We start from the raw sequence: 23130 nt of genomic DNA on the forward strand, positions 1-23130 counted from the left end.
ATACTCCAGGTGTGGTCTCACCAAGACCCTGTACAACTGCAGTAGAACCTCCCTGCTCCTATACTCAAATCCTTTTGCTGTTATTGTGAGCTAATATTTAAAAGTGGATTGTGAATGAGGGGAGGGAGGGAGAGTCTGCTCCTCCCGCTAACTTTCACATTATCTTTTCATAAGATCACATCTCGTTCCCCTCAGCTCTGCCCTCCGTGAGTAGGGGTGCCAGGGCCTGGGGGAAGAGCCCACACCCCATCCTCTGGCCAGTGAAGTCTCTTGGATGCTTCAGCTTTGGTGTCGAGGCACACTGATCCCCCCCCCCCCCCGCCTGATTTATCTGCCTATTCATCCAGTCAGGATCGTGAGTGGTTGGCGTGTGTGTACTGTATGTGTGTACGTGTGTGTGTGTGTGTGTATGCACATCAGCAGTCCCTCACAATGCCGGTGCGGGGACATACATGTGCACACATAGGGAAACACTGACACTCATGGAGACATGCAGACACACACACAGACATAGGCATGCACAGAGATCGACACACATTCACGCACAAAGATAGGCAGACAGTCAAAGGGAAATACAGACACACACTGGTAGGCAGACACACACAGAAAAATAGGCACTCACCCACACACCCACCTACTGACTCACACTCACCCATACACCCACACACACACACACACACACACACACACACACACAACACACACACACCCACACACACACACACCCACCCACACACACACACACACACACACACACCCATACACACACACACACACCCACACACACTCACCCACACACACACACACACCCACACACACACCCACACCACACACACTCACCCACACACACACACCCACACACACACACTCACCCACACACACACACCCACACACACACACACACACACACACACACACACTCACCCACACACAGAATCAGTCTGAAGAAGGGCCTCGACCCGAAACGTCACCCACTCCTTCTCTCCAGATGCTGCCTGTCCTGCTGAGTTACTCCAGCATTTTGTGTCTGCCTTCGATTTAAACTGGCATCTGCAGTTCCTTCCTACACAGAATTAATCACATGCACACCTGCTTACTCACACACCCTCACCAACATGTACCCATTCACACACCTGCTCACACCAACATGAACCCATTCACACACCTGCTCACTCACACTCACTCACACACTCACCAACATGTACCCATTCACACACCTGCTCACTCACAGTCTCACTCAGTCTCACTCACCAACGTACCCATTCACACACCTGCTCACTCACATTATCACTCACACACCCTCACCAACATGTACCCATTCACACAATCTCACTCACACTCACTCACACACGCTCACCAACATGTACCCATTCACACACCTGCTCACTCACAGTCTCACACAGTCTCACTCACACACTCACTCACACACACCCACTCTCACACACTCACTCACACTCTCTCGCACACTGTCCCCGCGGGTTGAAGAAGTTGACACCAGCCCGCCAGGACCACGCCTGCTCCGGAAAGGTTCCACACCTCCTGCGAGGCACTTTATCAAAAGAAAACAGTGGATTGCATAGCGCATGGTCCATACAGTACTCTAGCAGGCCGGCCTCCTCCATTACGTGTCCCTGGACTGAAACGTCAGCAGCCTGCCCCGGTGAGAGAGGGTACGGTGGGTCCGCAGCTCACCACCCTCCTCCTCCTCCTCCTGCGCCTCCTCCTCCTCCGAGTCGCTATCTGGGATGTGGGGAGACACAGAGCAGACAGTCTGGACCAGGGTGCGAGGAGCGGCGGGGTTGGGGCTGCCCAGGGGACAGAGCGAGGAGGGGGCACGCACTCAGCTTCACCCCCCCTCCCGATCGCCCACTATTCACACTGGCAGCAGGGACAGGGTGAGACACAGGGTGAAGCTCCCCCCCTCACCGACCCTTCACGTCACACACATACTCCAAGGGACAGCTTTGGGCCCAGACTGAGAGTGATCTTGCTGGAGGACACACTCCAGAAGTCTCTTCCCCAATGGTCACTGCGTTACCAGAGGCTGTGGAGAGAGCAGGATGCTGCTTGGATTGGAGTGTGTGAGCTTATGAGGAGAGACAGCAGAAACCGGCAGACAGACAGACAGACGCTGCAATTTTGCGGGGGGGGAAAATCGCCCAAATTGCCAGAGGAGACGGGAGGTGAGCGGCTGGATTGCTGGATGGAGCGGGGGCAAGAGTCGGCGAGTGATGGGAGGATGTAGAAACAAGGAACTGCAGATGCTGGTTTATTGGGAGTTTGCACGCAGTCGAGGTCACGACCCCGTGACTCGTACAGTTGCCACGCAATGCCAACTGGAGTACAAGCGATGAACTACAGGTAAGCGCTGACCACGGCTTCCATTGTAACGGACCTGTTTAAAAAAACGCCGAAATGGCCAATTTTTTGCGCTGTAAATAATGATGGAAATCGGGGTAAGGGCGAGAGACATTTAGCCTACTTCACAATTCCAAAAGTGAGGAGAAATGATGGTAGAGAGAAGCGAGAGCTGAAGGGACAGCAGCAGCTAAAGTGGTTGGAGAACATTAGCCGTGCAGATGTCAAGATTGAACATATTGGGAATTATCGCGCTTGCTCACTGCATTTCATCAACAGTAAGCCATTATTTGGGTTTGTTTCTTAATCCCTTTGGTATCTAAAAAGTTGCAGAAGTGTTAAATCTGGCTGTAAATGTTTTTAATTGTGCAGGTTTGTAGGTTAGTTGGCTTGGTATCAATGTAAAATTGTCCCTTATCTGTGGAATTCTCTGCCACAGAAGGTAGTTGAGGCCACAGTTCATTGGCTATATTTAAGAGGGAGTTAGATGTGGCCCTTGTGGCTAAAGGGATCAGGGGGTATAGAGAGAAGGCAGGGATGGGATACTGAGTTGGATGATCAGCCTTGATCATATTGAATGGCGGTGCAGGCTCGAAGGGCCGAATGGCCTCTACTCCTGCACCTATTGTTTATGTTTCTATGTTTTTAATGGGTGTTAATGTGCGGGGATCGCTGGTCCGTGTGGACTCGCTGTATCGCTAAAGTCAACTACACTAAAGTGTCTTACCTTGGCTGACGTTTTTCTCTTACCTAAACAAAACAGCTACCAATCACACCCTCCCTCACCTGCATCCTCACATCACTCAGACAGACACAAAGTGCTGGAGTAACTCAGAGGGTCGGGCAGCATCTCTGGAGGAACAAGGATGGGTGACGGTTTGGGGCGGGATCCTTCTTCAGACTGAAAGGAAGGGGTGGGGGAGGAGGGGTGAACAGATGGAGGCAAGGAAAGATCAGGTCTGATCATGGCTGGCGACAAATGACCTCGGGCAGGGCAGGGCCGTGCCTGGCAAGTCCAATGATGGCTGGGGCAGGTTTAGACATCAGGCAACTGATCATCCTATAAGAGAGCGGTCCTGAACTACTATCTACCTCATTGGTGACCCTCGGACTATCTTTGATCGGACTTTACTGACTTTACCTTGCACTAAACGTTATTCCCTTATCCTGTATCTGTGCACTGTGAACGGCTCGATTGCAATCATGTATTGTCTTTCCGTTGACTGGTTAGCACGTAACGAAAGCTTTTTCGGTAGACGTGACAATAAACTAAACGGAGAGTGGGAAGAAACCGGACCTTCCGGAGAAAACCCACGCGGGCCACGGGGAGAACGGTCAAACTCCGTACAGACAGCACCCGTAGTCAGGATGGAAGCCGGGTCTCCTCTGGCGCTGTGAGGCAGTAGCTCTACCCGCTGCGCCACCGTGCGTTGATGTGTAATGGTCTCGCTTCCACGTTGACTTGCCACCGCCCTCGTTTACAACCCAGCGCCACACTGGCCACGTGTGGCTGGTAACAAGTCGTGCCTGGGAGTCAGGGTCTGACGGAGGGGTCAGGCCTGTCCCAGAGGCTGATGCTCCTCCCTCCGGGCCGGGACAGGGGCGATGCGGGGGTGAGGGGAGGGCGCAGGAAGGAGCACGTGGGGGCAGGGAGCTGCGCTGTACTGGACTGTCCACAGCCAGGCCGCGCGGGAACAGGAAGGACATACTTTGAGTGTCGCTGGCGTCTTCTCCGGTCTGTGAGTCGGCTCTGGGAAACTGTGGGGGAGAGAGAGAGAGAGAGAGAGATAGAAACATAGACAATAGGTGCAGGAGTAGGCCATTCTGCCCTTCGAGCCTGCACCATTCGCCATTCAATATGATCATGGCTGGTCATCCAACTCAGTATCCTGTACCTGCCTTCTCTCCATACCCGCTGATCCCTTTAGCCACAAGGGCCACATCTAACTCCCTCTTAAATATAACCAATGAACTGTGGCCTCAACTACCTTCTGTGGCAGAGAATTCCACAGATTCACCACTCTCTGTGTGAATTTTGTTTTTCTCATCTCGGTTCTAAAAGACTTCCCCCTTATCCTTAAACTGTGTGTGTGACCCCTTGTTCTGGACTTCCCCAACATCGGGAACAATCTTCCTGCATCTAGCCTGTCCAACCCCTTAAGAATTTTGTAAGTTTCTATAAGATCCCCCCTCAATCTCCTAAATTCTAGCGAGTACAAGCCAAGTCTATCCAGTCTTTCTTCAACTCCCCCTCCCATTCCCAATCCGACCTCTCTGTCCTGGGTCTCCTCCATTGCCAGAGTGAGCAACACCGAAATTGGAGGAACAGCACCTCATATTCCGCCTGGGCAGCTTGCATCCTGATGGCATGAATGTTGAATTCTCCCAATTTTGCTAGCCCTAGCTGTCTCCTCCCCTTCCTTAACCCTCGAGCTGTCTCCTCCCATCCCCCCGCCCTCGGGCTCCTCCTCCTCCCCTTTTCCTTCCTTCTCCCCTCCCACCCCCCATCAGTCTGAAGAAGGGTTTCGGCCCGAAACGTTGCCTATTTTCTTCACTCCATAGATGCTACTGCACCCGCTGAGTTTCTCCAGCAATTTTGTGTACCTGTCTTTCTTCAAGATGGGGTGATAGTGGCTATGACACCAGGGCACCCACACACTACCACCCCCTTTGGCTCAACACCTCGTAGTGTGTATGCGTGGTGTGTGTGAGAGAAAGCGCAGGTGTGTGTATGTTTGAGAGCGAGTGTGTGCGTGTGTGCGAAATGTACAAGCCAGTAAGCGTGCGTGAGTGTGCTCGCAGATTTGTTCACATAAGTATGCCTGTGCGAGTGTGGCTGTGTGAGTGTCTGCATAAGTGTGTGAGAGTGCATGCGTGCGAGCATGAGTGTGCAAGAGTATGTGTGTCCCCTCTCCCTGTACCTCCCTCTCTCCTGTACCATGTTTCCCCACCCCTGTACTGTCTGTCCTCACCCCTGCACGCCATGTTTCTCCCCTCCCCCCCCCACCCCCCCCCCCCCCCCCGTACCTGGAAGCCAGTGCTGCTGCCGCCCAGCAGCCGCATGAGCTCAGTGAAGCGCTGCTCGTAGAGGTGAAGGAGAACGGCCATGTACAGGCTGGAGTTACTCATCTGCTCCTCTACCTGAACCCAGGGGGAGAGAGGAGTCAGTGTGTGTGGGGGGGGGGAGAGGAGGCAGGAGAGGGGGCAGGGAGGGGGGAGAGAAGGGGGAGAGAGTGGGGGCAGGAGAGGGAGGGAGGGGGAGAGGTGAGTCAGTGTGTGGGGGGGGAGAGGGGGAGCAGTGAGAGAGATAGGGGAGGAGAGGGGGAGAGAAGGGAAAGGGGCGAGAGGGGGGGGGAAGTGGGGGTGGAGAAAAGGGTGGAAGAGAGGGAGGGGAGAGAGAGGGAGCTACGGGACAGAATGAGGGGAGAATGAGAGAGAGAGAGAGAGAGAGAGGATAGGGGGAGGGAGAGAAGAGAGAGAGGGGGGGAGGGGGGGGGAGGGGGGAAGTGAGGTGGAGAAAAAGGGTGGAAGAGAGGGAGGGGAGAGAGGGGGAGAGAGGGAGCTAGGGAGCTAGGGGACAGAATGAGGGGAGAATGAGAGAGATTGGGAGAGGGTGGAGGGAGGGGCAGGGGAGGAGAGAAGGGGTTCTCTCGCTCAACGTGTGAGAGAGAGAGAGAGAGGAAGGGTGGGGAGATGCAGATGGAGAGAGGAGCGGCAGCTATAGAGGGGAGAGGTAAGAGGTGAGGATAGAGGGGGAGAAAGAGGGGAGAGAGGTTGGGCAGTGAGACAGAGAGGGGAGCGAGAGAGATTGAGAGATGTGGGTGTGAGAGTGAAACGTAAAGGGGAGGAGGGAGGGAGGGAGGGAGGGAGGGGTGAGGTCGATAGAGAGAGGCCGAGAACTCTCTGCCGCTTCCCCCGTGGGTGTCATCCCCATTTCCCCCAGGGCCAGGGTTAAGTCACCTGTCTGCCCCACCTGTCTACGCCAGGCCCCTCTCCCCCGTGACCCACCATCTTGTTTGTTTCCCCTCTCCCTCCCTCACTCATCTGCCTTCCCCCAGCCCAGGCCCACGAGTGGGTCCCTGTTGCCGTTCCCCTGCCTCCTCGCCCCCCTCTTTCCCCGTCTCTCCTCCCACACAAGGGGCCCGTCGCCCCCTCCCCCCCCCCCCCCATTACCTGGGAGGCGGCCTGCTTGCGGTGAAACTCGTGAACGTCAAAGTTGTCAAAGTCCAGCTTGAGGTTGTGTTTGCAGAGCTCACAGGTGGTGACGGCAGCAAGAGAGGCCCCGGGGGTGAGACACGGGGGTGAGTGGGGTCAGAGGGGGTCACAGGGGGCGACGGTAGCGAGGGATACCCCTGGGGAGAGACACGGGGGGAGTGGGGTCAGAGGTCACAGGGGGTGACGGCAGCAAGAGAGGGCCCTAGGGAGAGACACGGGGGGGGGGGGGGGGGTGGGAGTGGGGTCAGAGGTCACAGGTGGTGACGGCAGCAAGAGAGGCCCCTAGGGAGAGACACGGGGGGAGTGGGGTCAGAGGTCACAGGGGGTGACGGCAGCAAGAGAGGCCCCTAGGGAGAGACACGGGGGGAGTGGGGTCAGAGGGCACAGGGGGGGACGGCAGGTACTGAGGCTAAGTAGGGAGTAACAAGGAGAGGGGAGGGGAGGGGGGGGGGGGGGTAGAGGAGGGGACAGGGTGAGGAGAGGAGGGGGGGGGAGAAAAGGGGAAGGGGGAGAGGAGAGGATAGGGAGGGGGGGGCTGGGGTTTGTAAGGCGAAATGGGATGGTTGTGGGGCGAGGGGGGAGGAATGGCCAGTATCGCAGACCACCCACCTGACATGACCTTGGCCTGCAGCCACTTCTTGAGGCAGTCGTGGTGCACGAACTGCAGGCTGCCCACACACCTGCAGGGCTCCAGCAGTGGGTTGAGGGGGCAGCCGCCCACCACCAGGCAGATGCGGCAAACATCGCCCTCCTCATCATCCTCCTCCTCCAGCAGGCTGGCGGGCACAGAGCGGGGCACGGCATGGGGGGCAGGCATGGGGGGGGGGGGGGGGGGAAAGAGAGAGGGGGGGCAGTGAGAGAACGGGGAGGGGAAGGGGGAGGGAGGAGAGAGGGGGCGGAGGGGAAGGGAAGGGAAGGGAGGATGAGAGCGGGGGGAGGGGGAGAGGGGAGAGAGAGGGGGGGCATTGAGAGAACGGGGAGGGGAAGGAGAGGGGGCAGGGGGAGAGGGGGGGAGGGGGAGAGGGGCGGAGGGAGGGGGGGGGAAGAGAGAGGGGCAGAGAGAGAGAACGGGGGAGGGGAAAGGGGGAGGGAGAGAGGGGGCGGAGGGAAGGGGAGGGAAAAAAGGGGGAGATGATGGAGATGGGGAGGAGGGGGATAAGAAGGGGGGGAGGAGGGAAGGGAGGATGAGAGCAGGGGGAGGGGGAGGATGGGAGAGAGGGGAATGGAGGTGAGAGATAGAATGACTGTAAGGGCCTCCCTCGCCTGCTGCCTCAACTCCCCACCCTTGCACCCCCAAACTACTTTGCACTGCACCCTCTCCCTTCCCCTTCACACCCCTCCCCCCCTCCTCGCTCCCCTCCCCATCACTCACTCTCCCCTCCTCGATGCCTAGCTTTCCCCCTCATCTCTCCACCCTCTCTCCCTCCCCAGCCCCTAATCCTCTCCCCCTCCCCTCGCCTCACCCCCTTCCCCTCCCCTCTCTTCTTCACCCCTCGGCTCAGGATATGCACGCCCCTGTTGAGAGTGAAGCGCAACGCAGGCAAACGTAAGGAAGCTTAGCTGACGAGGGAGATTGGGGCATTGGTCAAGATTAAGAAGGACACACGGGGCAGGTGTCGGCAGCTGGGAATTATCTAGCCCTGGAGAAGTTTCGGGAACTAAGCACCAAACTAAAAAAGGAAATCAGAAGGGCAAAAATGGGTGGGCGATTTGTGGGAAATTGCCAATATCATCCCGCTGTACAAGGAAGGGAGGAAAGCAGAATAGTGGGAACTATAGTGTGGGAAGGAACTGCAGATTCTGGTTTAAACCCGAAGATGGACACAAAAAACTGGAGCAACTCAGCGGGGCAGGCAGCATCTCTGGAGAAAAGGAATGGCTCATGTTTCGGGTCGAGGCCCTTCTCCAGAGATGCTGCCCGTCCGGCTGAGTTTCTTCCGCTTTTTGTGTCTACCAGTGGGAACTATAGGCTGATTTGTCTGACTTTAGTGGTTGGTGCGATTTTAGAGTCCATTATAAAGGACTAGGTTCACGACAAAATAGGCTGGTCAGCATGGCTTTGTGAAGGGGAGATCTTTGCCTGACCAATCTGCTGGAATTCTTTGCAGTAAATAGCAGGAGAGTCCGTGGATGTTGTTTATTTAGATTTTCAGAAAGCCTTTGATAAGATGCCGCAAGTGAGGCTGCCAAAGCAGATGAGGCCTCCCGGTATCAAAGAGTAGATACAAGGTTGGATAGCACATACCATTTGCTTTCTTCACTGCCTGCTGCACCTGCATGCCTACTTTCAATGACTGGTGTACCATGACACCCAGGTCTCGTTGCATCTCCCTGTTTCCTAATCGGCCACCATTCAGATAATAGTCTACTTTCCTGTTTTTGCCACCAAAGTGGATAACCTCACATTTATCCACATTATACTGCATCTGCCATGCATTTGCCCACTCACCCAGCCTATCCAAGTCACCTTGCAGCCTCCTAGCATCCTCCACACAGCTAACACTGCCCCCCAGCTTCGTGTCATCCGCAAATTTGGAGATGTTGCATTCAATTCCCTCATCCAAATCATTAATATATATCGTAAATAGCTGGGGTCCCAGCACTGAGCCTTGCAGTACCCCACTAGTCAGTCTGCCATTATGAAAAGGACCTGTTTACTCCTGCTCTTTGCTTCTTGTCTGCCAGCCAGTTCTCTATCCATATCAATACTGACCCCCCAATACCGTGTGCTTTAAGTTTGTATACTGATCTTATAGAGGTGTATAAAATCACAAGAGGAATAGATCGGGTAGATGCACAGTCTATTGCCCAGAGTAGGTGAATCAACGACCAGGGGATTTAATAAGAATCCGAGGGGTAACTTTTTCACACAAAAGTTATTATGGGTGTAAGGAACAAGCTGCCCGAGGAGGTAGTTGAGGCAGGGACCATCCCAATGTGTAAGAAACGGTTAGAAACATAGAAAATAGGTGCAGGAGTAGGCCACTCGGCCCTTCGAGCCTGCACCGCCATTCAATATGATCATGGCTGATCATCCAACTCAGTATCCTGTACCTGCCTTCTCTCCATACCCCCTGATCCCTTTAGCCACAAGGGCCACATCTAACTCCCTCTTGAATATAGCCAATGAACTGGCCTCAACTACCTTCTGTGGCAGAGAGTTCCAGAGATTCAGCACTCTCTGTGTGAAAAAAGTTTTCCTCATCTCGGTCCTAAAAGATTTCCCCCTTATTCTTAAACTGTGACCCCTTGTCCTGGACTTCTCCAACATCGGGAACAATTTTTCCTGCATCTAGCCTGTCCAACCCCTTAAGAATTTTGTAAGTTTCTATAAGATCCCCCCTCAACCTTCTAAAATCTAGCGAGTACAAGCCGAGTCTATCCAGTCTTTCTTCATATGAAAGTCCTGACATCCCAGGGATCAGTTAGACGGGTACCTGGATAGAATAGGTTTAGAGGGATATATGGACCAAATGCAGGCAGGTGGGACAAGTGTGACTGGGACATGTTGGCCGGTTTGGGCAAGTTGGGCCGATGGACTTGTTTCCACGCTGTAAGACTCCCATCTCCCTTATCTCCCCCTCGCCCGCCCTCTCTCCATCCCATTCCCCTCTCCCCCTCACCTCTCCTGCAGTTTCCTCAGCACCTCTGGGTCAGCCGGGGGCTTCTGCCCGCCCTGCGGCTGCTCCTGCCCTCTCTCCCCGGGCTCGGGGCCGCTCAGCTGGGAGACGGTGAGGACGGTGAGGGAGAGCGGTGGCCGGAGGAAACCCCCGGCGCCAGTCCCGGCGGAGGCCCCCCCAGCCGGGCGTGGGTCGGTGAGTGGCCGCAGACGGTGCGGGCCAGGGGTCAGCAGAGTGACCAGGTGCCCGGTCTCCGGGGTCTGGGTGCCGCGGCTGGAAGTGGCCGGAGCGGGGACATGGACCGGGGCCGGGACCGGGGCCACGTCCACCTCCCGGCCGGACCAGGGCCGGGGGCGGTGGCTGAAGGGGAGGTGTCCGGCAGCGGGGGGGCTGGGGCTGGCTCCGGCCATCGCTCCGGCCATGGCTGATCCCCGCAGCCTCTCCCTCCGCAGCCGCCGGAGGATGTGTCCGGTCTGCTGGCGGCACAGACCCCGCTCCCTCTCCCTCTCCCTCTCCTCATCCTCCTCCTCTCCCCACGGCAGCGGCCACTCCCCGCAGCACAGGCCGCCCGGGGTCGGGGATGTAGCCGGGACCGGGGTCGGGGGGCCGCTCGGGGTCTTCAGCGGCAGCACCGGCACCTGGAAACTTGGCCGGCGGTCGGAGCCTGGAAAACATGGTTAGCACCGGGTTATAGTCTGGAGGGAGGGAGGGAGGGAGGGCAGCGCAGCACTCAGGGGGAAGGGGGGGGGGATAGGGGGGGGCGAGAGAAGAGGGGGGCAAGGTGGAGGAGGGGGAGAAGGGGGGGAGAAGGGGTGAAGGGGAGAGGGGGAAAGGGGGTGAGGGTGAGAAGGGGTGAGGGGGGGAGAAAAGGGGGTGAGAGGGGGGAAAGGCGGGGGTGGGGGGGGGAGAAAAAGGGTGAGGGGGAGAAGAGGAGAAGGGGTGAGAGGGGGAAAAGGGGGTGAGGGTGAGAAGGGGTGAGGGGGGAGAAGGGGGGGAGAGGGGGAAAGGGGGTGAGGGGAAGAAGGGGTGAGGGGGGGGGAGAAGGGAAGGGGTGAGGGGGGGAAAGGGGGTGAGGGGGGAGGACAGGGTGAGAGGGGGAAATGGGGTGAAGGGAGAGAAGAGGGTGAGGGGTGAGGGGGAGAAGAGGGAGAAGGGGTGAGGGGGGAAGGGGGGAGATGGGGTGAGAGGGAGAGAGAGGAGAAGGGGTGAGAGGGGGAAAGGGGGAGGGAGGGGGAGAAGGGGTGAGGGGGGGGGAGAAGGGGTGAGAGGGGGAAAGGGGTGAGGGGGAGAAGAGGGGAAGGGGGTGAGAGGGGGAAAGGGGGTGAGGGGGAGAAGGGGGTGAGGGGGGGAGAAGGGGTGAGGGGGGGAGAAGGGGTGAGAGGGGGAAAAGGGGGTGAGGGGGAGAAGAGGGGAAGGGGTGAGGGGGAGAAGGAAGGGTTGGGAGGGGAAGGGGGAGATGGGGTGAGGGGGTGAAGGAGAGAAGAGGGTAAGGGGTGAGGGGGGGGGAGGAGAAGGGGGGAGAAGAGGGTAAGGGAGGGAGAAGGGGTGAGGGGGGGAGAAGGGGAGGGGAGGAGGGGGGAGGAGATGGGGGTGAGGGGGGGGACATGGGGTGAGGGGGAGGTGTGAGGGGTGAGAATGGGTGAGGTAGAGACGTTGATGAGGGGGAGAAGGGAAAGGGGTGGAAGTTGGGAGGGAGGGATGAGTGAAGAGAGAAGTAGAGGGAGGAGGAGAAGTGGGGTGGAATGAGGGGAGGGGGGGAAAACAGGAGGGGAGAGGGGAGGAAGGGAGGCAGTGAGGGGAGGGAGTGCGAGAGCAATGGGGGGGGGGGGATAGGGAGAGGGTTCCGCGAGGGGGACATACAGTGGAGCTCCCTCCGTCCCGTCACACACACTCCCAGGCACAGGGTTCCTCACCTGTGGCCGGGCTGCTCCTGGTGTCAGGGGTGTCTGACAGCTCTGGGACTTTCTGCCGCTTGCCTGTAGCACTGGCGATGGACGGCAGCTTGCCACCTCTCCCAGTGACCGGAGCCCTGGCGTAGGGGGGTGACCGCTGAAGCTCCAGTTGTCGTGTAGGGAGCTGACCGCTGCCCTCTGTGTCCGTCACGTCTACCTGTGTGGAACGGGGGCTGTAATGAATTAGGCCAGGCCCAGCACTGTGAATCTTCGTGAGAGATTCATACAGCTTGGAAACAGGCTCCTCATCCCAACTCAACCTTGCCCACCAAAATACCTCATCTACTCTCGTCCCAGTCACAATGTATTGTAGTAACTCAGTGGGCCGGGCAGCAACTCTGGAGAATGTGGATAGGTAACGTTTTGGACCGGGGCACATACACACAGTCACACAGCGTGAAAACAGGTCCAACTCACCCACACTAGTCTCACCTGCCTGCGTTTGGCCCATATCCCTCTAAACCTGCCCTATCCATGTACCTGTCTAAATGTTTCTAAAATGTTCCACTAGTCGCTGCCTCAAGTACCTCCTCTGGCAGCTCATTTAATATACCTACCGCCCCTTTGTGTGAAAAAGTCAACCTCCAGGTTCCTATTAAATCTTTCCCCCCTCACTTTAATCCTGTGTCCTCTGGTTCTTGATTCCCCGACTCTGGGCAAATGACATCCTTACTCTCCACGTTCACTGTTGCAGAGACCAGGCCCTTCGGCCCACCATGTCTCACGACCCCCCCTATCCCCACATATCCGCCCCCATCCCACCATACCTCCCCACTCTCACCCCAACCATCGTAACTCCCGGCCCTCACCCCCCCTCCCCATACCTTCCTGCCGCCACCAACAACCCCATAGCTCACTGCCCCCTCCCCAGTACCACCCCCTTGCCAGGTCCAGCTCATGACCCCTCCCATCCCCACATCCCTCCCACCCAAACCCTGTAGTTTCTGCCCCCCACCCTCTTCTTCCCCCTCCCCCAACCGTTACCTTGTATCCGGTGGTGGTCCCGCTGGCCCAGGGTCCGTCGTGGTTCCGTCCAGTGGGGGTGAGTGACCCCGGCAGCCCCCCCGCCGCTCGCTGCTCCCGCGGCTCCTCCGCTTGCATGCGTTCGCGCTCCCTCAGGCGCAGTCGACTCTGCGGCGAGAGCAGGCCGTGTTACCCCGGCAACCGTTCACCCTCGCCAACCGCGTTACCACCCCACCGCACAGCACGGGGGGGGGGGGGGGAGGGGAGGGGGAAGGCCGCTCGGCCCACTGTCCCTGTGACATCCCCTCCCACCCACTCCCCACTCTGATAGAGAGGGTCTCAGGGGCCACAGTTTAAGAATAAGGGGTAAGCCATTTAGAACGGAGACGAGGAAGCACTTTTTCTCACAGAGAGTGGTGAGTCTGTGGAATTCTCTGCCTCAGAGGGCGGTGGTGGCCGGTTCTCTGGATGCTTTCAAGAGAGAACTAGATAGGGCTCTTGAAGATAGCGGAGTCAGGGGATATGGGGAGAAGGCAGGAACGGGGTACTGATTGGGGATGATCAGCCATGATCACATTGAATGGCGGTGCTGGCTCGAAGGGCCGAATGGCCTCTACTCCTGCACCTGTTGTCTATTGTCTATTGACTGAGCGACACCGGTCAGTGTACATATATCCCCCTGAGAGAGAGCGACTGAGAGACACTAGTGAATGTGGAGACATCCCCTTGGGTCAACAGTGACGGTGGGGTTTGTCTGATGAAGGGTCCTGATCTCCAGGCATGCTGTCTGACCCACTGAGTTACTCCAGCACCTTGTGCCCTTTATGTCAGATAGGTGTGAAGACTTACAACCAACATGATCTTGTGTGTAGACCGGAGTGTGGAAGGGCTTGTCTGAAAGGCTCCATGTGAATTGCCTGTGTGACGTAATCCTCCTCAACAATGGGGAGGTTCTGTGAGGTCAACTGTCCCCTGGCCAAGGGCAAAGAGGGGTCCCTGCTCTCCCTGCTCTCCATGCCTGAGTGTCAGCACCACCCTCTTACAGCGAGGGCCGGGAGAGCAGGAACAAACCTCTGCAGGACAGAGTCCACAAATGGGGTTTCTGTGCAAACTGGTCAACTGGGTACACGGGTAGACAAGGTGATGTGGAAAGGACACAGAGTGCTGGAGTAACTCAGTGGGTCAGGCAGCATATCTGGAGAACATGGATATGGTGATGTTTTAGGTCCAGATCCTTCCACAGGGTCTGAAGAAGGGTCCCGAGGTAGGGTCCCGACCCATAACTTAGGTGACATTTTAGGTCCCGAAATGTCACCTATCCATGTTCTCCAGAGATGCTGCCTGACCGCTGAGTTACTCCAGCGCGTTGTGTCCTTTTTATGTAAACCAGCACCTGCAATTTCTTGTTTCTACAAGGTATTGAGGAAGGTGTATAAAGCAAGCTTGCTTTCGAAGGCCAAGGCATTTAGCGTTTGAGTTGGGACATCACGTTACAGCTGTACAAATCGCCCTTGGAATATGGGGTGCAATTCTGGTCGACTCACTCCAGGGTGAAGCTAGAGAAGGTGTAACTGCAGAAACTGCAGAAACTGATTTAAACCAAAGATAGACACAAAAAGCTGGAGTAACTCAGTGAGACAGGCAGCATCTCTGGAGAGAAGGAATGGGTGACGTTTCGGGTCGAGACCCTTCTTCTGAGGTGCGGAAAAAGTCATAAGGATGTTACCTCGACTGGTTATGGGGAGAGGCTGGATAGGCTGGGTCTGTTTCCCCGTGGAGGCTGAGCGGTGACCTGAGAGAGGTTTACAAACTTAGATTAATTAGATACTCAGAGTGCTATTTGTATGGGACAGATGTCTAAAACTGTAGGGCATGGGTTTAAGGTGAAGGGGAGGGGGGTAAAGGAGATCTGAGAGCTAGATTCTGCGCACACAGATATTTCCGAAGATCTTTCCTGGACCCAGCACACTGATGCAATTTTAAAGATGCAATTATCGCACATCAGTGACTAGTTCCTGAGAAGATTACGGAGATTCGGCATGTCGAAGAGGATTCTCCGAAACTTCCACAGGTGCACGGTTGAGAGCATTTTGACTGGTTGCATCGTGGCCTGGTTCGGCAACTTGAACGCCCAGGACCACTGCCCAGTCCATCACCGGCTTTGACCTCCCCACCGTCGAAGGGATCTATTGTAGTCGCTGCCTCAAAAAGGCAGCCAAAATCATCGAGGACCCACACCATCCTGGCCACACACCCATCTCACCATTGCCATCGGGAAGAAGGTACAGGAGCCTGAAAACTGTAACATCCAGGTTCAGGAACTGCTTCTTCCCCACAGCCATCAGTCTATTAAACACGGCAGCGAATATGCTCTGAGTAATCCGCTTCTGAATAAGCTTCTGAATAATCAGAATAAGCTTTGAGCTCTGAACTGCAAAAGACTATATCGTTATTTGTTATTTGCACTTTATTTGTTCTTTATTGAACTTTTTCTTTTTTTTCTCTTCCCCCGTTATATTCACATATATGTTGTGCTGCAGCAAGCAAGAATTTCATTGTCCCATCCGGGACATGTGACAATAGAACTCTCTTGATTCTTGACTCTAGAATGAGCTGCCGGTGGAGGCAGGAACTGGACTTTGAAGATGGTGCCAAAACCTGGCGATGCTTGCATGCGTTCCCAGTGTACTACCTGTCTCTACATATTGTACTAATTGGGGATTGTGCTTAGATATGCCAAAACGTTACTGAACTGCATGCAAAAAAAGAATTTTACTGTATATGTACATGTAACAATAAAGAACTTTACATGGTGAGTGAAAGAGGTTCTTGTAGGTTAACCTTATCTTATCAGGATGCATCGCAGCACGGTTTGGGAACAGCTCCTTCCAAGATGGCAAAAAATGACAAGCCAGACCATCAAACAAACCAACCTCCCTTCCATTGACTCCTTTTACACCTCACGCTGCCTCGACAAGGCCAGCAGCATCATCAAGGATGAGTCTCACCCTGGCCACTCCCTCTTCCCTCTCCCATCAGGCAAAAGGTACAGATAGTATGAAAACTCACACCTTCCAGATTCAGGGACAGTTTCTTCCCAGCTGTTATCAAACAACTGAACCATCCTATCACAACTAGAGAGCGATCCTGATCTACTATCTAACTCATTCTCTTTGACTATCTTTGATCAGACTTTACTGGACTTTATTATGCACTAAATATTATTCACGCTATTCCGTTTATTATGTATCTGTACATTGAATAGCTCGATTGTAATCATGTATTGTCTTTCCGCTGAATGGTTAGCACGCAACAAAAAGCTTTTCGCTGAACCCCGGTATATGTTATAATAAACAACCCCCCTCCCTACCTCCCTCTCCCCCCCCCCCCTTCCCTCTACCCCCCTCTCTCTCTACCCCCCTCTGCTCCCCCTCCTCCACCCCCCTCCCTTTTTCTCCCCTCCTCTCCTCCCACCCTCCTCTCTCTCCCCCCTTCCCTCCTCCCACTCTCTCCCCCTCTCTCCCCCTCCCTTCCCCCCCTCTCCCCTCCCTCCTCCATCCCTTTCCCTCCCCCTCTCCCCTACACCCCCCTCTCCACCTCTCCTCTCTACCCCTTCCTTTCGCTCCTCCTCTCCCAATACTCTCTCTGCCCCCTCCTCCCCTCTACCCCCCTCTCCCTACCTCCTCTCTCTCCCCCTTCCCTCCCTCTCTTTCCCTCCCCTATCTCCCCCCTTTCCCCTGTCTCTCCCTGCTCCTCTCTCTGCTCCTCTCTCTGCCCCCCTCCCTCCCACCCCTCTCCCTCACCCCTCCCCGTCCCCCTCCTCTCTCTCCCCCTCTCCCTCTGGCCCCCACCTCCCCGTCTTCCCCCCCCCCCCGCATTCCTCACACCTCCCCCTATGTGTGTGACGCCGCAGGCCCCACCTCATCCGCAACCGCGCGTTGAGATGACGGGACCCAACGTGTCCCCCTTTGGTCTAGTAATAAACTAAATTGAAACTCAAACTCCCCTCCCCTAAGAATCTGTATAGGAGGTGTGCGGACGTCACCTGTATGTGCACTACAGGTGGAAACTGGGGAGATGCCGTTGAGACTGCGCTGCAGACAACTAATGGCTAATTACTGGCTAAGCCTTAAGGGTCATGGAGAGAACCACCCAACAAAACAGGTAGTACAGGAGTGCTGGGAGAGAGGGGTGGCTCAGTCTGGAAGCTTCGGCTGGGTTGGAGGATGTGTGGCAAGGGACATGGAAGTAGAGGACAAAGAGTTCTGCCCTGCAGTATTGTGGCCATCTGTCCCAATATGGTTACTGAACATCCCAAAAGTTGATCTGGAGATATGGGAGGCAAAAAGGAGGGAGGAAAATTCGGACCTAAAAACAGAATACCATAACCATATATATAATAGATACAGGGAACACCTCTTAATCTTCACAGATGGATCAAAGGACCCAGTAGCTGAAACAACAGGAGCAGCTGTGGTAGTGCAAGGGTTGAATGTTGAGATTTGCAAAAGAACAAATAACTATTTGGCAGTATATACAGTGGAACTGTACGCTATTTTGATGGCAGTTCGGTGGATAGAGCAGGTGCAACCATGCAAAATATTAATTTGTAGCGACTCATTGTCTGCAATCCAGAGTATTGGGTCTGGTGCGTCCCATAGGCGGCCTGACCTAGTGTATGAAATTCTACTACTATTAAGCCAAATAACAAGGAAGGGCAGTGACGTGACTTTGTTGTGGGTCCCAGCACACATTGGTGTGCTAGGAAATGAAAAAGTGGATAAATTAGCAAAAGAGGCCGTTAAAAAAGAGAACATAGAGGTAAACCTACAATTATCCAAATCTGAAGGAAGACACATTGTGTGGAAGAAAATAAATCAGGAATGGCAACAATACTGGGAACAGGAGACAAAGGGGAGACACCTCTATTCGCTACAAAACAGTGGGCATTACACCAAGAAGAGGGGGGAACAGGAGAGAACAGGTAGTATTAGCAAGATTGAGGATAGGACACACCCACCTGAACAGCACATTAAAAATGTTGGGAAAACACCCTACTGGGATGTGTGAGGAATGCCATCAGCCGGAAACAGTTCAGCATGCTCTAGTTGCATGTAGAAGATATGCAACAGAAAGAAGAGTTTTGATCAATGAAATGAAGAAAATTGGAATGACAGATATATCAGAAAAGAACATTCTAAAGTATGGAGGGGAAGGAAAAGGAGTAAATTTGTTGTTTAATTTCTTGAGGGCCTCTGGCCTTATAAAAAGGATATAAAGTAAAGACATGAGGACTGTGGAGTGAAGCCAGAAGGTGGCAGCAATGCAACATTGTGGATGCCGGCTGCCGTAAAACTCCAAAGAAGAAGAAGAAGAAGAAGAAACTCCCCTCCCCAGTCCCTGCAGCCTACCTTGTGGTTGCTGTCCATTCTGCGCTGGACCTCTCTCATGTAGGCACTCTCCATGGTGGGTGGGTTTCTGGTGCCTTCCTTCCTGAGACTGTACAGCACCGAGCTGCAGGGCAGAGAACAGAGAGTGGGTTGTGGACCCCTGCAGGTGATGAGAGACACCAAGTGCGGTGGAAGGTGATCGATTCGGATGAAAGGTTGTTGATCTGAAGACCTGCCCCTGTATGAAATGGATCGGGGGGCTGAGGGTCCCCCATTGAGACCACTTTAGAAGGATGAGGGGGGACCTAATTGAAACCTACCAGATAATGAAAGTCCTGGATAGAGTGGATGTGGAGATGATGTTTCCACTAGTCGGAGAGTCTAGGTCCAGAGGGCACAGCCTCAGAATTAAAGGACGGGCCTTTAGAAAGGAGGTGATAAGGAATTTGTTCTTTCTGAGGGTGGTGAATTTGTGGAATTAATTGCCACCGACAGAAGTGGAGGCTCTTATTTGGTATTTTTAAAGTGGAGATGAACAGGTTCTTGATTGGTACGGGTGTCATAGAAACATAGAAATTAGGTGCAGGAGTAGAGGCCATTCGGCCCTTCGACCCTGCACCGCCATTCAATATGATCATGGCTGATCATCCAACTCAGTATCCCGTACCTGCCTTCTCTCCATACCCCCTGATCCCCTTAGCCAGAAGGGCCACATCTAACTCCCTCTTAAATATAGCCAATGAACTGGCCTCAACTACCCTCTGTGACAGAGAGTTCCAGAGATTCACCACTCTCTGTGTGAAAAAAGTTCTTCTCATCTCGGTTTTAAAGGATTTCCCCCTTATCCTTAAGATTTCCCCCTTATCCTTATCGTGTCAATGGTTATGGGAAGACTGGGGTTAAGAGGGAAAGGTAGATCTCACATGATTGAATGGCAGAGGAGAATCGATGGGCCAACTGGTCTAATTCTGCTCTTATAACTTATGAAGACCACCCCCAGTGTGTCATGGATCAGGGGCTGAACCATCCCTGTGTGTAAAAGTGCAGAAGTAACTCAGCGGGACAGGCAGCATCTCTAGAGAACAGACTGAAGAAGGGTCCCAGCCCGAAGCATCACCTATCCATGTTCTCCAGAGATGCTGCCTGACCCGCTGAGTTCATAAAACATAGGAGCTGAAGTTGGGCATTCGGCCCATCGAGTCCACTCCACCTTTCAATCGTGGCTGATCTATCTCTCTCCTAACTCCATTCTCCTGCCTTTTCCGCGTAACCCCCTTGACACCTGTACTGATCAAGAACATATCAATCTCCAACTTGAAAATACCCAATGACTTGTCCTCCACAGCTGTCTGTGGCAATGAAATCTAGATTTACCACCCTCTGGCTCAAGAAATTCCTCCTCATCTCCTTTCTAAAGGTACGTCCATTTACTCTGAGGCTGTGCCCTCTGCTTCTAGACTGTTCCAATGACAATAGACAATAGGTACAGGAGTAGGCCATTTGGCCCTTCGAGCCAGCACCGCCATTCAATGTGATCATGGCTGATCATCCCCAATCAGTACCCCGTTCCTGCCTTCTCCCCATATCCCCTGACTCCGCTATTTTTAAGAGCCCTATCTAGCTCTCTCTTGAAAACATCCAGAGAACCTGCCTCCACCGCCCTCTGAGGCAGAGAATTCCACACTCACCACTCTCTGTGAGAAAAAGTGTTTCCTCGTCTCCGTTCGAAATGGCTTACTCCTTATTCTTAAACTGTGGCCCCTGGTTCTGGACTGCCCTAACATCGGAACACGTTTCCTGCCTCTAGTGTGTCCAAGCCCTTAACAATCTTATATGTTTCAATGAGATACCCTCTCATCCTTCTAAACTCCAGAGTGTACAAGCCCAGCCGCTCCATTCTCTCAGCATATGACAGTCCCACCATCCCGGGAATTAACCTTGTAAACCTACGCTGCACTCCCTAAATAGCAAGAATGTCCAATGGTGGAAACATCCTCTCCAGATCCACTCTTTCACTATTCGGTAAGTTTCAATGCGGTTCCCCCTCATCCTTCTAAAAGATTGGTATCCTGGGGTGACTACTGTTGCCATGTAGAATCCCAAGCCCGCCTCTGCGTTCCATGCCAGCACCGGCATTCAATCATGGCTCATCTATCTCTCCCCCCAACCCCATTCTCCTGCCTTCTCCCCATAACCCCTGACACCCACACTAATCAAAAATCTATCTATCTCTGCTTTAAAAATATCCATTAACTTGGCCTCTACAGCTGTCTGTGGCAATTAGTCACTACTCTGCCATCTGCTGACTCTCTGGGCACCAATGGGTGCCTAGATCAATTATTGAAAGGGGTTGTCCATCCCAGGGAGTTTTATTTCCTTGCTGTTGTTGCCAAACATGCCAACTGAACACAAGACCGGGCTCTTGATTTTTGTTGTGGGTGCCACCATAGGGTGCCAAGCTCTCTACTGCACTGGGTGGCACCATTGGGCGACTAGCTCATCTCTTTAATGTGGGGACCAGCCCTGGTGAATATAAGGACCACCCTCGAGAGCTGAGCCCCCTATTTAATGTGGTGAGCATCCTTTAGCGCTGAGCACAGCTGTTGAATGTGGAAGGGGCACCCTTAGGTGCTGAGCTCAGCTGAGTGTGACAAACTCTCCACTGTGCTGGGAACAAAAATAGCTTTGCTCCCCTGTTTAAAGTGAGTGCCACCATTGGGTGCTGTTGAATGTGGGGTGAGCCACCCTAAATTGCTGAGCCCTTTGTTTAATGTGGGAGCCACCCTTGGGTGCCAAGCTCACCTGTTGAATGTGGGAGCCTACCCTTAAGTAAAAGGGGCCACCCTAGGATGCTGAAAGCTGTTGAAAGGGATCACCCTGGGGTTCTGTTTCCTTTGTTCTTGTGGGTGACACCCTTGGGCGCCGAGTCCACCTATTCAATGTGGGGCACCCTTGGGTGCCGACCCCTCAGTTGTTATGGGTGGGTATCCAGCCCTCAATTGTTGAGGGGGGCACCCATAGGTGCCAAGCCCTCAATTGTTGTGGGTATTATGGGTGGGCCACCCTCGGGTGCTGAGCCCTTGGGTTGGTTGTTACCAGTGGGATCCCTTGGGTGCCGAGCCGTGGGTTGTTGAGGGGGGCACCCTTAGGTGCCAAGCCCTCAATTGTTGTGGGTGTTATGGGTGGGGCACCCTCGGGTGCTGAGCCCTTGGGTTGTTACTGGTGGGATCCCATGGGTGCGGGGACTCGGTGTACCCACCTGCGGACGGGCGGCCGAGCTTCGGGCGGCGGACGCCTCCTCGCCGCCATCGCGCCCGCTTGGCCCCGCGGGCTCCCGGTCTCCCTGGCAACGGGGCGCGCGGCGTCGCCATGGAGACCGAGTCCCCGCCCCCGGGGAGCCGCCTCGGCCAATGAGCGTCCCCGAACCGGACCGCCCCGCCCCGTGGACAACACGTGACCGCGGCGGGAGCGCGCGTCTCCTTGGCAACCGCCCTGCGCGCGCGCGTCTCCTTGGCAACCGCCCTGCGCGCGCGCGTCTCCGTGGCAACCGCCCTGCGCGCGCGCGTCTCCGTGGCAACCGCGCGGGGCCGAAACGGCCGCCAACTGCCAACCCGCCCGGGGGGGGGGGGGATGGGGGGGGGGGGGGGATGTGGGGGGGATGTGGGGGGGATGTGAGGGGGTGGGGGGGGGGGGATGTGGGGGGGATGGGGGTGGGGGGATGGGGGTGGGGGGATGTGGGGGGATGTGGGGGGATGGGGGTGGGGGGGGGATGTGGGGGGGTGGGGGGGTGTGAGGGGGGATGTGAGGGGGTGATGTGGGATGGGGGGGTGGGGGGGATGTGGGGGAGGTGGGGGGGAGTGGGGGTGGGGGGATGTGAGGGGGGTGGGGGGATGGGGGATGGGGGGTTGGGGGATGTGGGGTGGGGGGGGGATGGGGGGGAGGGTGGGGGGTGGGGGATGGGGGGGTGGGGGGGGGATGGGGGGGGGTGGGGGGATGGGGGATGGGGGTGGGGGGGATGTGAGGGGGTGGGGGGGGGGGGATGTGAGGGGGTGGGGGGGATGGGGGATGGGGGTGGGGGGGGGGTGTGAGGGGGTGGGGGGGATGGGGGATGGGGGGGTGGGGGGGATGTGGGGGGGGGGGGGGGGATGGGGGGATGGGGGTGGGGGGGGGATGTGAGGGGGATGGGGGGGGGGTGAGGGGGTGGGGGGGTAGGGGAGGGGGGGGGTGGGGGGGGGTATGTGAGGGGGGGGGGGGGGGGGGGGGGGGGATTGATTGGGGGGGTGGGGGGATTTGAGGGGGGGATGGGGGGAGTGGGGGGGATGTGGGGTGGGGGGGATGGGGATGGGGATTGAGGGGGTGGGGGGATTGAGGGGGGGGATGGGGGATGTGGGGGGGGATGGGGGGGGGGGAGGGGGGGGGGTGAGGGGGGGAGGGGGGGGGGGGGGGGGGGGGGGGAGGGGAAGGGGGAGGGGAGGGGGGGGGGGTGGGTGGGGGGGGGTGGGGAAAGGTGGGGGGAGGGGGGGGGGGGGGGGGGGGGGGGGGGGGGGGGGGGTGGGGGGGAGGGGTGGGGGGGGGGGATGGGGGGGGGGGGGGGGGGGGGGGGGGGATGGGGGGGGGGGGGGGATGTGAGGG

General features: G+C 55.9%; 1 protein-coding gene across 1 annotated transcript; it reads right to left on the reverse strand.

Moving 5' to 3' along the window:
- Positions 1-1524: 1524 nt before the first annotated feature.
- Positions 1525-21863, reverse strand: LOC129694435 (uncharacterized). Its single transcript, XM_055631153.1, has 10 exons — positions 21758-21863; positions 18520-18622; positions 13130-13276; positions 12107-12302; positions 10197-10857; positions 7182-7349; positions 6532-6640; positions 5386-5499; positions 4068-4116; positions 1525-1740 (listed from the first exon to the last, which is right to left on the reverse strand). Exons 1-10 carry the CDS (start codon positions 21805-21807, stop codon positions 1622-1624), a joined length of 1716 nt encoding a protein of 571 aa, XP_055487128.1. The 5' UTR covers positions 21808-21863; the 3' UTR covers positions 1525-1621.
- Positions 21864-23130: the final 1267 nt, after the last annotated feature.

This window comes from Leucoraja erinacea, unplaced genomic scaffold (assembly GCF_028641065.1).
Source record: "Leucoraja erinacea ecotype New England unplaced genomic scaffold, Leri_hhj_1 Leri_665S, whole genome shotgun sequence".
Lineage (NCBI taxonomy): Eukaryota > Metazoa > Chordata > Chondrichthyes > Rajiformes > Rajidae > Leucoraja > Leucoraja erinaceus.